Source organism: Lissotriton helveticus, chromosome 4_1 (assembly GCF_964261635.1).
Source record: "Lissotriton helveticus chromosome 4_1, aLisHel1.1, whole genome shotgun sequence".
NCBI classification, from domain to species: Eukaryota; Metazoa; Chordata; class Amphibia; order Caudata; family Salamandridae; genus Lissotriton; species Lissotriton helveticus.
In genome coordinates, this window is record NC_136063.1 from 1,383,208,009 (window position 1) to 1,383,223,684 (window position 15,676).

At 44.8% G+C, this 15,676-nt stretch overlaps 1 protein-coding gene across 1 annotated transcript in view; it reads left to right on the forward strand.

The window, feature by feature from the left end:
• Positions 1–504: 504 nt before the first annotated feature.
• Positions 505–15,676, forward strand: part of PRL (prolactin) — a 119,386-nt gene continuing 104,214 nt past the window's right edge. Inside the window, exon 1 of the mRNA XM_078685797.1 lies at positions 505–536. Within this exon, the coding sequence (XP_078541923.1) occupies positions 509–536 (28 nt within the window). The 5' untranslated portion in view covers positions 505–508. The remainder of the gene's footprint in view (positions 537–15,676) is intronic.

Consider the following 15,676-nt stretch of genomic DNA (forward strand, 5'->3'; position numbering starts at 1 on the left):
ATGATCACGAACATACATGAACTGCAATAGGAATCTTAGGCAATCCTTTTTAAATACAATTCCAACCCACTGATTACTTTTGCTGTTGGTGGTACTAATATAGACATGTCTGAATTATATATTTTTGTTCGGATTATGTCCATTTTACACTCATGACGTTCTTTTTGTTGCCTTAAATATTCCACCTAACCCTTTCAGGTCTTCCAAAGCCCTCCTGTTTAATTAAAAAAAAAAAAAAACATTAATTAACCATCTTTTCCTGCGGACAAACATTTCCCACTTTGTCCCAATATGGTCTTGAATATGAATGGCAAGGTGACCATTTGATGTTTATAATTAGGCACACACTATATCGGCAATGACTATGTGAGTAGTTTAGGTCTGGACGGATCCCTGAATATTGAAATCATGGACCTCAAAGTATATATAAAGTTGTGAATAGGAGAGAAAATGTACAAAGGCTTTGCTTCCAACACAGCGTGCTACTCTGGCAGCCATGACAAGTACCATGGACATAAAAAGGCAGACGTTAAAGGGTAAGTATTTTACTCCATTATTTTCTCCTGCTCTTGCTGGGTTCTCTGAATGGCAGTTGATGTTGTGAGAGAAAATAGGATTAGCAAGTATGCGAACCTGTGGCTTTTTAGGCTAAGGTTGTGAAACACTGAATTGAAGGTTTGAACGTAAATTAGGGAGGAGGACTTTGTGAGGTGGTGCACACAAACGTCAGACAGGATTATAAATGCATACTTTTAAAGTATAAAAAACTCACACGCATATATTTCTGAAAGCGAATAAAAGAGCTATAGAATGGAGACACTAAAATAAATTCGTTTGCAAAGAGCTAATACGTATTTGTCTTTGCTATCAAGCACTTGGAGAATAGAATTATGTAAGAGAACTACACAGTTGTAAGATGATTTGTTTTAGCCTATTTTTTTGTATGTGCATGCTGGAATTCAACTTAAAGACAACGACCTCGGCCAAAAATGTTGGTTTTACGATTGTGCCTGCATGTTCACCGACAAAGCAGCTGAATGCAGAAACTTATTATTAATTGATTTTGTAATATTAAAACTACCGAATTATTCTATCACCTGCAGCCGACTATCCGCCTAGAGCTTTAATATCGAGCAGTGATGGTACGAAGGGATCTCAGATGCCAGAGTTTCACAAAATTTTACCAGGCATCACCCAAAGAAACTACTACAGCGTGTGAAAATGCAACATGTAGTACGACCTTTCAACCTGAATTTCCTTCCTTTAGCAGGAAAATCACTTGCATCTCTCAAATTTGTTTGAGGGAGCACTATTGCGCCGCTGGAACGTTCCGGTGGCGCAATGTGCCACTGGCATATTTTTAAGGCCACATAAAGCCACGTTACCTGGCTTTTCATGGCCTTATAAATACGTGCCCCTTTCATGCAGTAAACTACCTGAAAAGGGCATTCCATGGATGTTGCTGGCGGTGTTCCCAGCCACATCCTTGGCTCTTTGACACTGTCCCAAATTTACGAGAAATTGTAAGTCTGAGGCAGTGCCAAAAACTTAAGCCTCCAAAGGGGTGGCGTAAGGGAGGCACAACGAGGAGAAATATCCTTATTTCTCCTCATGTTTCCTCTTTCTACATGTGCTGCGTTCTCATCCGCTTAACACAGGCACCCTTGCACCATCGTGCAAAGGGGCCTGCGTTGGTGCACGGGAGCCAATTGTGCACCGGTGCTGGGGAAAAGGACAGAAATGCACTGTATCTAATAGATACGGTGCATTCCTGCCCTTTTTTTTTGCCCTAGGGCAGTGCAGCAGCAAGGCCTGCTGCACTGTCCTACGGCAAACAACCCATAAATGAGGCCCTAAGTGACTTGACAGACCATCAAATGAGAGACTGGAGAAAGAGCTCAAAGTTACTGCATCTACTGTTGGTTTCAAACCATCAATTCATTTTTACTAAATAATGTGTGACACAATGACCTAGAGTTTGCATACTGTGAAATCATTCCTAGAGTCCCAGTAATTCCAGGGACGGGGAAATAATGGGAGACTTCAAGTTTATGGGAAGTAAAATGCAGGAATCTGTATCCGCACCAATCCCCATATGTTTTCCCCTATTTTTGCTTTGGGTTGGTTTCAGCAGCTGAAATCTATGTGTGAAACACCACAACTCTTAATTCTTATGAGTTACCTTGCCCATCAGAATTAATAATCTACTTCTAACTGAGGCCTTTGGTGAGGTTATTAATCTCGACCTGTGATAATGTTTCATCCACTACATCGATCAACCACTATAATGTAAGGGAAATATGTATTTACTACTATTAACTCCACCCATGCTATCATTATCAGGATGGTATAAATGGAATTAAGAATAGTAAAGCAGAGATTCTAATGAAACCATTAGACTACTATTTCAGGCCGAGGAACTACCTGCCCTCTAGATGCCGCTTCTTTGCAAATCTGATTGTGCAGTTTTTCATATGGCATTATCAGAGTAAGGCCCTCACTGTGAGTGACACAGAGAATGAGCCGACATTTATTGCACCTGATGCAATCCAACTGCAGGGGTTGAATTTCATTGGGTGCAATGAATAGCACTCAATTATGAGTTTGTCCCCGCCCCTTAATAATAGGGAATAACATGCATACTTTGGTGCTTACCACACCTAATCCCCATGGCTTGGTAATTAAAAACGATTCATAAAGGCGGTGGTGATGGACAGAGTATCTGAATTAAGCAGAACACTCCTACCCAGTCAAAAGATCAGGGCTTGATCCAGCACCGTTTTTTAGCTCACTACACCATCCCAGCTCAGAACCTGGCTACATGCAAATTAGTCTGACCCTGGCCCAGTGCATCATGGGAACAGGGCAGACCAAACTACCAAGCCAATTCTTTACTAGAAAGGAAACAAGCTTCCGGGGACCGGTTTCTGGCATTACAGCCGTCTTCGGCCCGGCTTGCTTGAATACTGATGGTGCAGTGAGCAAGGGACTCACATCTGAGCATACCCTTCCACACTTGTGGTGGCCAAAACGATTCATAAAGGGGGTGGTGATGGACAGAGTATCTGAATTAAGCAGAACACTCCTACCCAGTCAAAAGATCAGGGCTTGATCCAGCACCGTTTTTTAGCTCACTGCACCATCCCAGCTCAGAACCTGTCTACATGCAAATTAGTCTGACCCTGGCCCAGTGCATCATGGGAACAGGGCAGACCAAACTACCAAGCCAATTCTTTACTGGAAAGGAAACAAGCTTCCGGGGACCGGTTTCTGGCATTACAGCCGTTTTCGGCCTGCCTTGCTTGAATCCTGATGGTGCAGTGAGCAAGGGACTCACATCTGAGCATACCCTTCCACACTTGTGGTGGCCAAAACGATTCATAAAGGGGGTGGTGATGGACAGAGTATCTGAATTAAGCAGAACACTCCTACCCAGTCAAAAGATCAGGGCTTGATCCAGCACCGTTTTTTAGCTCACTGCACCATCCCAGCTCAGAACCTGGCTACATGCAAATTAGTCTGACCCTGGCCCAGTGCATCATGGGAACAGGGCAGACCAAACTAGCAAGCCAATTCTTTACTGGAAAGGAAACAAGCTTCCGGGGACCGGTTTCTGGCATTACAGCCGTCTTCAGCCCGGCTTGCTTGAATCCTGATGGTGCAGTGAGCAAGGGACTCACATCTGAGCATACCCTTCCACACTTGTGGTGGCCAAAACGATTCATAAAGGGGGTGGTGATGGACAGAGTATCTGAATTAAGCAGAACACTCCTACCCAGTCAAAAGATCAGGGCTTGATCCAGCACCGTTTTTTAGGCTCACTGCACCATCCCAGCTCAGAACCTGGCTACATGCAAATTAGTCTGACCCTGGCCCAGTGCATCATGGGAACAGGGCAGACCAAACTACCAAGCCAATTCTTTACCGGAAAGGAAACAAGCTTCCGGGGACCGGTTTCTGGCTTTACAGCCGTGTTCGGCCCGGCTTGCTTGAATCCTGATGGTGCAGTGAGCAAGGGACTCACATCTGAGCATACCCTTCCACACTTGTGGTGGCCAAAACGATTCATAAAGGGGGTGGTGATGGACAGAGTATCTGAATTAAGCAGAACACTCCTACCCAGTCAAAAGATCAGGGCTTGATCCGGCACCGTTTTTTAGCTCACTGCACAATCCCAGCTCAGAACCTGGCTACATGCAAATTAGTCTGACCCTGGCCCAGTGCACCATGGGAACAGGGCAGACCAAACTACCAAGCCAATTCTTTACTGGAAAGGAAACAAGCTTCCGGGGACCGGTTTCTGGCATTACAGCCGTCTTCGGCCCGGCTTGCTTGAATCCTGATGGTGCAGTGAGCAAGGGACTCACATCTGAGCATACCCTTCCACACTTGTGGTGGCCAAAACGATTCATTGGTAATTAAAAAGGCATTATAACACTCATATGTTACAAAATGTTAGCCATCAAACTCATAAATTTGATTTGCGCGGTAACAGTAGTTACACCACATATCGGAATCATCCCAGCCACTCGTAATGAGTGCCTAAGTCAGTATATAAGCAGTTTCTGGTTGGAAAACATAGGAAGAAATCCTGGGGCATGAACCAATTTTGCCAGAATCAGACAACTTGGTAAAACAGAGAAGCCTTTCTTCAACATAGGACACTGCAAACAAGAAACACTGAGAGGCATAAATCTCTGCAGACCCAGGGGGATATTTATGAAAAAATCACGCAACACATCAAGTCCCCTTGCTGCTCTGAGTGATAGGGAAAAGACAAGAGCGAGCACAAAGTAGCATAATATGGCGCATTGCTGTCTTTTCCCTGTGCTGGCGCACAATGTGCTGCCTAGCATCAACCCAGGCACCCTGGCAATATGGTGCAAGGGTGCCTGCATTGCATGCAGGTTTGTTTTTGTGCAGGAAGGGACACCTTACTGCACAACAACTATTCTCTGAAGCATTTTTGCAGCACACATAGAAAGAAGAAGTAACAAGGAGAAATAAAGATATAACTCCTCGTCACGCCGCTCCTGTGTAGGTGTAGCTTTTTGACGCGTTCCCAGGTCTACCAGTAACGGTAAATCTAGGAATGCACCAAAATCCATTGGTGGATGCATGAGAGCACCAATGCTCCATCTATGGAACACGTCTCTGGGGCAGAGTAATGCAACGCATCAATTTACGGAAGGCCATGAAAGGTGCCTTTGCGTAGCTTGACAAACCAAACTTAGAAGTTGTGTCACTCTTGTGCCCAATTGTGTAGTGCAAGAGGGACACAACCCTTTCATAAATATGCCCCTTAATTCCTATCATAGTGGGAGTGAGGGCATTCCATCATGCATTCTGCTCTCAGTAGAGATATCATGCAGTGCTAGAGATGGCGATGTACTAGGGTGCTATCAAGGAAGGCCTAATGTTTCTGGGTGCATTTGTGGTGGGCATATCAGCTATTAAAGGTGCTTAACTTTTTCTCGGTTTTGCACCACCTTAGCTTGAAACATTCAATGTGACTCCTTTAATCTTATCTAGTTGCACTACAAAGAGTTGAGGATTCCATGCATCTCGATACTAGGGGTGATAAAGTTTGCAAAGTTATTTTTGCTATGAAGGCAGACCTAATATTTCTGGGTGAATTTGTGGTGGGCATATCAGTTATTAAAGGTGCTTAACCTTTTCTCGGTTTTGCACCACCTTAGCCTGACACATTCAATGTGACTCTTTTAATCTTGCCTAGTTGCACCACAAAGAGTTGAGGTTTCCTTGCATCTTAATGCTAAGGGTGACTAAGGTTGCAAAGTTCTTTTTTTTCGTTTTGTAGTCCAATAACCCTTGGAAAATAATGTTACTGTTATTGTGGTATTTCTCTCAGTTGGGAATTTCAAGCTGACTGAGTTGGAGAAGTCAAATCGAGGCATAACACGTGGCATCTGCCTTTTGCAAAGTTCTGACATCTTTCCCATATATACATTTTATTATTTTTTTGGCAATGGTTACTTGTCAAAAACAACTCAGCAATGCAGTAAATCTGCACTACTTGTTACCCCGTCAATGGAGTAAACAACTATTTGCACTCAAACTCAAATTACAAAGACACTCGAACTGAGGTCCTTTGTGTTCTTCTCCTGTGCAATCCGAGTGTGTAGGGAAAGGTCATTAAAAGGTAAACTTGCAAATAAAAAGACTGCACATATGTGCCATTGTTCATGGAAACGCTCTTAAAGAAGGTATTTGGCAAAGAAAAATTATGCATTTTTTTTTGTTTGGCCAAGTTTGACACGAGTAGTTGTTATGCAGTAAAAACGAAATCGCTAACGAGAGAAAATCATTCTACTGGCAAAGACTAAAGTAAAGAGGGGAATGTCAGAAAGTTCACTAACAAAACCGAAGGCTCTTTGCAACACAGCTACTTTATAGATCTGGCTCAAAACTGCACCGCATTAAAAACTTGTAATTACTTTAGTAATATTGCTCGCTGATTTGAGTGTTAATATATGCTATGGCCTATAATAGAGTAATGTAATACTAACTGGCTGTTTTGCTCTATGCCTGTTGGGAAATAAGGCAATAGGCACCCAATGTTAGACAGTGCTGCTGTGGATGGATGTTTCTGCTCATTTCTTTGTATCTAGAACCTTTCAAAAGAGAATGTTTGCATAGACGACAGAACACTTCCTGCAGCTAAATGCGACAAAGACAGAGATCCTGCTGTTTGGTGCTGCACAAACGTCTTGGTTCCCCGAGTGGTGGCCGCCAGGGTTGGGCCCTGCTCCCTCTCCATCCCCTGTTTAAAAATCTAGGGGTTCGGCTGGACACACAGCTATCTATGAAGAATCATATCTTGGCCACTGCAGGGACCTGCTTCCATTCGCTACACGTTCTATGCAGAGTGTTCATGTGGCTGCCCCTCTATGTACGCAGAACCTTGATTCAGGCCTTAATCTTTGTCAGACTGGACTCTTGTAATGATTCGTTGGCATCTGCAAACGAATCACTGCTTAGCAGACTGCAAATTGTCCAGAATGTGGCCGCACACCTGGCTCTCAAGAAACCTCATTGCACCTCCCCATGGCCATTGTTGAAATTCCTCCACTGGCTCCCAATTCACCAAAGAATAAAATTCAAGCCCTGCTGTCTCGCCCATAAAACACTCTATGGGAAGAGCCCGAGCTATCTGGCAGACAAGTTCACTGTCTACTGCCCAAATCAACGTCTCAGATTGGAAGGAAAGGGGCTGCTAGTGGTGCCCCGCTTTAAGAAAATTCGATCAGGTGGCAAAACTATTGCTTATCTGTCTCCAAAATACTGGAACTCCTTACATGAGGACCTATGCAAATGCCCCAGTCTCACTCGCTTCAGGAAACTCCTGAAGACGGAATTATTTAAAATCTAGTTGTGGTGGCTCGGGCTTGTCTGACTCTCTTCTACAGTGCGGTGATACCCCTGCGGGGGTGATTGCTGCGCTCTACAAATTATCTACATGCATACATACATGGATATACCTTGTTGAAGTTAATATTAAACACTTTTGGGCTCAGGAAGAAGTAGTCAGACCTTCCGATCATTTTGGGGAATTGGGGTGCCTGGTCCTTTGGTGCTTGACTTGTCCATAGTGACAATTCCGATTTGCATCACAGTCACGTTATCTACCTCTTTAATACTGCTTCCTCAAAAGCGCCACACATATGGCAGAGGAATCCGTATTCACACAGTGATACATTCAGCTATTTTGTAAAACAGCCACAACCCGGATCAATAGTCAGTATGTTATTAGGTATATTACCAGATTATCAAGTTTTAAATGTTTTGATTCCTTAATATCATAGCCAGAATATTGACTCCCAAAATATCTTGAAGGTAAGCATATATGAGTAGGTATGGATTTAGTATATGTCTTCTCATGCATATTTACCCTAATGATATATATATATATATATATATATATATATATATATATATATATATATATATATATATATATATATATATATATATATATATATATATATATATATAGATAGATAGATAGATAGATAGATAGATAGATAGATAGATAGATAGATAGATAGATAGCTACATATAGATAGATAGATAGATCTTTGCCACAACTGCTGGCCATTACAAAGAAGTGTGCAGATTTACTGCAATATCATCCTCACGTTTTGGAGCACCCACTCATGAGTGCAGGGTCCTGGGTGACATTTTTGAGCATGATATATATATATATATAATAATTTGATTCAACTCCTCCCGACTGACTGACTGATGTAAACTCACTACAGTTCACTATCATTGCAATTGGCAGAAAAAAATAACTTAACATATATCTGCACTTTAACTGATAACATGCCATGGATCAATAATCCTGCAATAACATCTGAATTCAACTCTACAAGCCCATTTCCACATCCAGTTCATCTGGAGTAAGGGGGTGTCTCATTATCAGCTATGCTATTTTCTGAGAGACATTCGCTGCTCACATTGTCTATTGATCAGACCATGACAAACGACACAGTTATGAAACAGTCTGCAAATTCATCCTGTATCTTCACCATTTACTGGCTGTGTATTGTATGACATAATCAACCTGGGTGTACTTTTAGTTATGCTCTGTGGAGATACTGTTTTAGAGATTCAAGGTTACCTCATATGGAGTTTTATCAATCTAAAGATGAAAAACTCTATCTGAAATCCTTGGTTGTAATTTAGGCTAAGCTTGGATAACACTTGCTAATGATGTGCTTAAAGGCATTAAAAAAATGGCAAAAGGCTTAGTTACTTTTTAAGCTTGGTGTGGATAGCACTGGGCTTATCCTATGCTTAATGTTTGTGCTAGAAAAACAGACATTTGTGGTGACCAAATGTAAAACTTCAGTGTTTTTCAAGTGCGCCATAAAATGGAACAGTACCCCACCTAAACCCTGTGGACTACCCAGGGTTTTAGTATTTTCTTACTTTGTTTTTGCATAATTTATGCAGCACTCTCAGCCTGAAAGTGCTTTGTTTGGACATATATTGGGTGCTACCTTGTCTCTGAACAATGCTATGTTTCTCTGGCTAGCTCTTATAAGAGTGAAACACGTGTCATGCTACTTTTACTTAGTGCCCACACCGCCATGCGTTCGCCCCGCTTGCCAATTACACACTTACACTTCCCAAAGAAACTCAGGAGACATATTTGTGGGAAAGAACTGCTGCAGGTTTATTTCATACAACACAGGTACGACGTTATGGTGGGTCATCTTACAGGCGATCCAAAGCAGGCAGCCCCTCGCTGACCCGCATGCCTAAGGAGCCATCTTGCACGGCGAGACGATGCTCTGACGGTGCAGCACATTACCATTTCGTTATACTCCCGCCCCCCCTGTCAGGGCGGAGCGGTGGGGCACACCCCCGGTCGGTTCAGGCCCCCCGCCGTCGCGGTTTCCCGGAACCTCCTTCGGCTCCAGGTCCTTGGCTCAGGCACCCTTACTGTGCCAGGCAGAGGTTCCCTTACTGTACCCTTCTGCCGCAGAGGTACCCTTACTGTCCATCTGCTTCCAGATCGCCCTGTACTCCGCCACAGCTCTGGAGGAGGCCCCCGTCGATGACAGAGCCCCCCACCCACCTAGCTACTTTCGGTCGCTGTTTAGTGCACCTTTATCATAGTACCCTTCCGTTTTCTCTTCGTACTGGTACCTGCCCAATGAAACACAGGCCTCTCTTCCCATGAACTTCTGCATGGATCTGACGACCCTCTTGCGGGAATGTTTTACCGCTACCGGTGATCTGGCCCTGCGAGGAACCTCAGACCACAGGAGCTCGCCCGCTCCCCACCCGTTCCCAGATGAAAGGTGGCGGTATTGTGTGGGGGCCCCCCGTACGCAGGGTGCTGTTCTAGTTTGAGCCTCAAATTGCTTTATTACATAATGGATACCACGGTTATCGCATGGTAACGCCCCATCTGAAACAGCATGCACTTGATCATGCTACAAGGGCAGGTCTCACTCTCACAGAACTAGTTACCAACAACATGGATCTTGCGACCTTAGGACCTGAATAACCCCTAATTCACTGACTCAGGGCGCCCGCTTAATAGTGTACTTCGCCCAGGGCCCTCCACCTCCTGTGAACCCTGCAGTTTGAATTAAGCTGTTTGGCATTACCTGTTAATATCTACAAGAGGAGCCACACATCCTCGCTTGGTCCATGCTTCTCTGTTGCATAACCTGGATCGGCTACCATAAAGCTTCCTTGCCTGGCCGACCCCGCCTCCCCAGCGTGACCAGATCATTCCCTCCCAGGTGAAATAGGGGGATATTGGGAGGACCACCCCTCCACTCCCAATCTAGACAAGTGTACCCTGTCTTTGTCGTAGTACCCTTCAGTTCTCTCTTGTATTGGTACTCGCCTAATGAAACCCAGGCCTCTCTTCCCATGTACTTCTGCATGGATCTGTTGACCATCCCGCGGAATGTTCTACAGCTACCGGTGATCTAGCCCTGCGAGTGCCACCCTCAGACCACAGGAGCTCGCCCGCTCCAAACCTGTTGCCCATCGCTACCAAGGCCTCCTGCATGATACCCTTCAGCTTTTCTTGTAGTGCATGTCTAAGGACACCCAGGCCTCTCTTTTCTATAAACTTCTGCATGGATCTGTTGACCCTCCTGCGGGACCGCTCTGTCGCGTCCGGCGATCTCGCTCCCCTCCAGACCCAGCGAGGGACACCATTTCTGACCAAAGCAGTTCAGTGGCTCCCACTTGCTGCTTACTGCCATCAATGGAATTTCGGTTACCACCTTCTACGCATGTGTCTTATCTTTTCTTGGGTCTCCCTTTAAATTAAAATCATAGCCTACTCTATGTCCTAATTCTTCTTCTTTCAAGATATCTTATCTAAAATTATTCTGCAATAGCTTCCAAAGTTACTATGCAAATGGCTCAAACCTGTAAGCCAGGGTCATTTCCCAGACACCTCTTTGGTCATTTTAAGACGCTGCCCGGGTCTAATCTAAAGTGGCATGGTGGTCAGAAAGCCTATAGCTTGGACTACTACCCCGAGCGACTGCCAGTGGGTAGTCAAATTGCTAGCATTCCTCCTATCACCTTTGCGTGTTTGGGTAACTCTTAACCTGCACTCCCTTCGCCTGCCCCCAAAATAATAGGGGTACTGTCAACTCCAGGGGTTATAAGTATTTACGGTTACCCCAGTTCGAAATTTAACACTCAGACATTCGCTTTCTGGCTCTTCTCCAGAAGTTATTTCTCTGCTCGCCTGAAGTCTGATTACTTAACTCTTCCTCGCTCAGTAAACTTGAAAGGAGGTTACTTCAACTTATCATAGTTTTTTCACCTTTCCTTGTTTCGCTTAATATGCAATAAGGTAGCTGTTTTCCCTCGGAAATAGGATACAGGGGATAGGCGAGTGACTATTTGCATGATTTTATTTGATGCCAATGGAACCAGCGATATTTGTCCCAGGAAGCAAAAGTGATGGGAATGTGAAAGTTATCCTGTAGTCAGAATAGTTTTCTTGCTGTGTGAGCACAGCATCAGTAGTAATTATGACAATGGATTTACAGTCAAATTGTCCTTCCAGTTTCATGTTGTAAATATGGCATAATTGCTAGAGGCCTTTCCAAGTTTTGAAGCAACCAATGTTAATAACATATCGTTGTTCAATGCCATCCCTCCAAGTCAGTTAGAGAAGTGGGCATTTTAGTCTAGTGAATTAGCATATTAGGGTCACAAGATTACGTGAAACAGTATTTTTTCTTTATTGATAACTTATTAGAGGCCATGCATAGAGCGAGTGTGCCAAGGAACAAGATCAGTTATGGTAATCCTTAGAGTTGTGCAAACTTTACCCGCCTTGAGTGCACACAGTTACTGGAACAGCTGCACATCCAAGCATTATTCTTGGGAATGGAGCTACATCTTAATGTGACAAGGAAGATGTTGTTAGTCAAATTAAATCAGGTGAAGAGGTTACTATAGCCTTCGCGTTGCAAACTCAATCCCAACCTGAACTGAATTACTTTCCATTGAGAGAGATGTCCTGGCCTGCGCTTTGGAGTGTGTATGTCCTGCAGGATATTCGTGAATCGCAATGTTTATGTATATAATGGCAAATTGGCCCTGTGCATGGCCCACTGGGTTGGTTGTATACCCTTTGCGCCATGCAGTGTTCCACATGTCACTAGCGACTTACACTTAGTGCCCGAGTTGAGCTTCGTGGATGGATTACCCCTTCCCAAATATGACACACATACATTCGCTCCTATTACCAACGTATTATATCCTAGATGACTTACAATAAGGTGTATTGGATGTTCGTCACTTTTGTTACAAAGTAACCTGACTGATTCTACCTCAGGCACCTCTAGCCATCTGAGGTTTGTAAATTACCAACTGCGACATCAGGCCATACTTACCGCACTTAAATTCGGCAGGGGTGAAACATGGGGCACTCCCTAAAAACAAATCAAATTGTGATTATCATTGGATAGTAATATGTGTCATTATTACGTCTTGCCTGCAGCGTCTTGGTCAGGGACAATAGACCCGCCATACTCATTTAACTACTGCAATATACCTCGAGAGCACTTCGCGGTTATGTCTGTGGATGGGGATTGAATGAGTTGCCATGGCCAGGAGGATGAAGACTCAGACAATCTTACAAAATGGTAGGATTCGCAGAATCCTAATCGTATGAATCTGATACATTCTCACGGGTGGGAGGGGCTCAAGGAATTAAACTTAGTTAACAACTGCCCACTTGATTAAATGCCACCCCCTTAATTGTCTAGATCTGGTCCACCAAGCGGAACGGTCTGATGGTTTTATTTTTATTAGATGCTCCCAATGCCGGTGAATTTCCTTTGTGGATCAATTGGAGCAGGGGCGCAGTGCTAACATTTTCCGAGTCTCCTTTTCATCAAGGACATTCTCAGATTTACAAGATTCCAAGTGGAAAACCCATAAAGCGCCTGTCCACGATCACCAGTGACAATCATTCCAGAGATTGTTTACACGGAGCAGCTCTAAACTCTCTTTTAACAATGAGAGTAGCACTCTTCGATTTGCCAATTGTTATAATTCCCTGACCCATGAATAACTGTAACCTATATTTCGTGGGGGAAAAGCGCTGATTAAAACCAAATTAATAATAACCTCCCCCATCCCTATTACACTAGCTATCAAATCGGTAGCATGGAAAGGTTGCATGGTATGGCTTCTGTTTCTATTGCTATTAACGATCACCTCGTTTGTGTCGATGATCCCCGACTACGGGTTACGCGAGAAACTCTTGTTTTCTTTTTTGACCAACCTCCGTGAAAAACCGTGATCGCCTGATCCGAATGTTGTTATATTTCAGGAAGCAGCACTCAACGTGCTACGACATCAACTTGGAGAGCAGTTACTAAGAACCATAAAGCCTGGCTACACGGGACTTGTGACATGTTAGGCTGCAGCATTGTGCATTAGTCTATGAAATAGCGTGAACTTTTACCCGCAGGTGTCAGAGCGCTTCACAATAGGACCCGTTATATTACAAAAGGACGTGCTTAGTTCCAGTTCCAAATGAAAGTTAAATAGGCTGGTAGCAGGCTGTGTTATAACATAAGGCGCATGCTCAGCTTCGGGTGTCTTGGCGTTAACTTAAATAACAGACGTTTGCAATTACCCTACTCAATGCACTATGTTTGTCCGATCTCTGACTGATAAATGGAAAAGTGGACCCACTAGGCTTCGAGCCTGTCACCATGAGCCTACTTCGAATCTTTACTCGGCTTATTTCCCCTCCTAAAAGCGGGACCTGTTCTTCTATCCCTTCCCGTTTTATTTAACAGGTCGAAATTTGTCCTAAAAGATATTGTTCTGATACAATTTACAGGTATACATCAAAGGAGCTCTAAGCCCACGATTCTCAATTTTATTAATATTATTGTGCACCACCACAGAGCCCTACTAAAACCATTGAGGATTCCCGTACCTTACAGAATTCCACACATGTTAGGCCGCCGATACTGGCTGTAAAAGAGCCGCTCTCAGCGTGCTCATGGCACTCCGGCAACATTCCATCCAGTCCCCGTTTCGCGCGCGTAGTCGGAGCCCCAGAACTACAAATCCCCGAATGCACAACACAATGGAGGGAGAACCCTGTATCGAAGGGAAAGCCAGCCGAATATGGCGCCAACCCAGCCCCATCGCTAACTGCGCATTATGCAAAGGACTGGTAATGCCGCATGGCCGATAATGGCGGCCGGATCTGGGACCAACCAAGAGTGCGCAAAATTGGGCTGCCTGACACTGTTAAAGCCGCCTCGCGGTCATCGCTGTCGAGCGCTCCATCAAATTACCATCATAACCTTCGGAGATAGGTCACCGTGATAAACCATCTGTTGTCTAAAGAGTTAACAAAGGACCGGCAATGCCGCATGGCGGGTAATGGCGGCCGGATATGGCGCCAACTAAGGGTGAACTAAGTGGGCTACATGATGCTGTTAAAGACGCCTCGCAGTCCTCGCTGTCGAGCGCTCCCTCTAGATTACCAATCGGCACGTTTGGAGATAGGTCACAGCGCAGGGACATCATTTTACACTTTATCTTCCTCCCACCGGAGGAAAACAAATTATGTACAACATATGCAACGCTACACTCAGCTGGATTTCTCCGTTAATGCATAAAGTGGATAGGGCAAACCCCAGAAACGGAGAGCAACCTCTGCTCACTGTTCCCGTCCTGTTAGGCCAGCTGTTCATGCGTTAAGACAAGATTCTCCCGAATACCCGATTCTCTAACTACCCGCGATCTGAAAACAAATTATGTACAACATATACAACGCTACACTCAGCTGATATCTACTCAAGGGTACGAACAGCTTTAAAGGCAAGCCTGCCTTACTCGTCGCATCCCAGCTCTGCTTTAAAAGTGGTATTCGTTACTGGTTTCCCTTAGGTTCACCAAACAAGCGGCTCTATGTTCCTGTTTCTAATTAAACCACTGCCCTGCAGAACAGTGCAGCACATTCCCCATTTATTATGCAAGCACACCACAAAAGGCGCGTTCTTAAGATTAAGTGCTGGGGCCTTCTCATGCACAGGCAAGCTGGCTCGGGCACAGCCGAGCAACTTTTTATGCATTCACTGTGTATACTGTGCATACATAGAACTCTGGATTTCTCCGTTAATGCATAAAGTGGATAGGGCAAACCCCAGAAACGGTGAGCAACCTCTGCTCACTGTTCCCGTCCTGTTAGGACAGCTGTTCATGCGTTAAGACAAGATTCTCCCGAAAACCCGATTCTCTAACTACCCGCGATCTTAAGATTCTCCCGCATACCCGATTCTCTAACTAAACGCGATCAGCCACCACTAACTCCCCATGGCCGATACCACAGGGCCCCATACGACCTGGTCATGCCCAGGGACGGGGCCGGGGGAGGCAAGTCGGAAGCAACATACCTCAATAGAGTGATCCGACGAACAGCGCAGAGCCGAGGGAGAATCCTGGCGGGAGAGAGAGGCCGAGCACTGGCGCTGCAGTGCTAAATACCGGAAGGGGCGCCCCTCCTCCCAGGTGAGCCCTCCCCATTGGCTAGTGATAAGGAGGTGGGCTCAGGGAGGGGCGCGATATGATCTTTGCTCGCCCGTCGTGTGGGACTAAGGCGCTGTCCCGCCCATGCTCCCCTGCG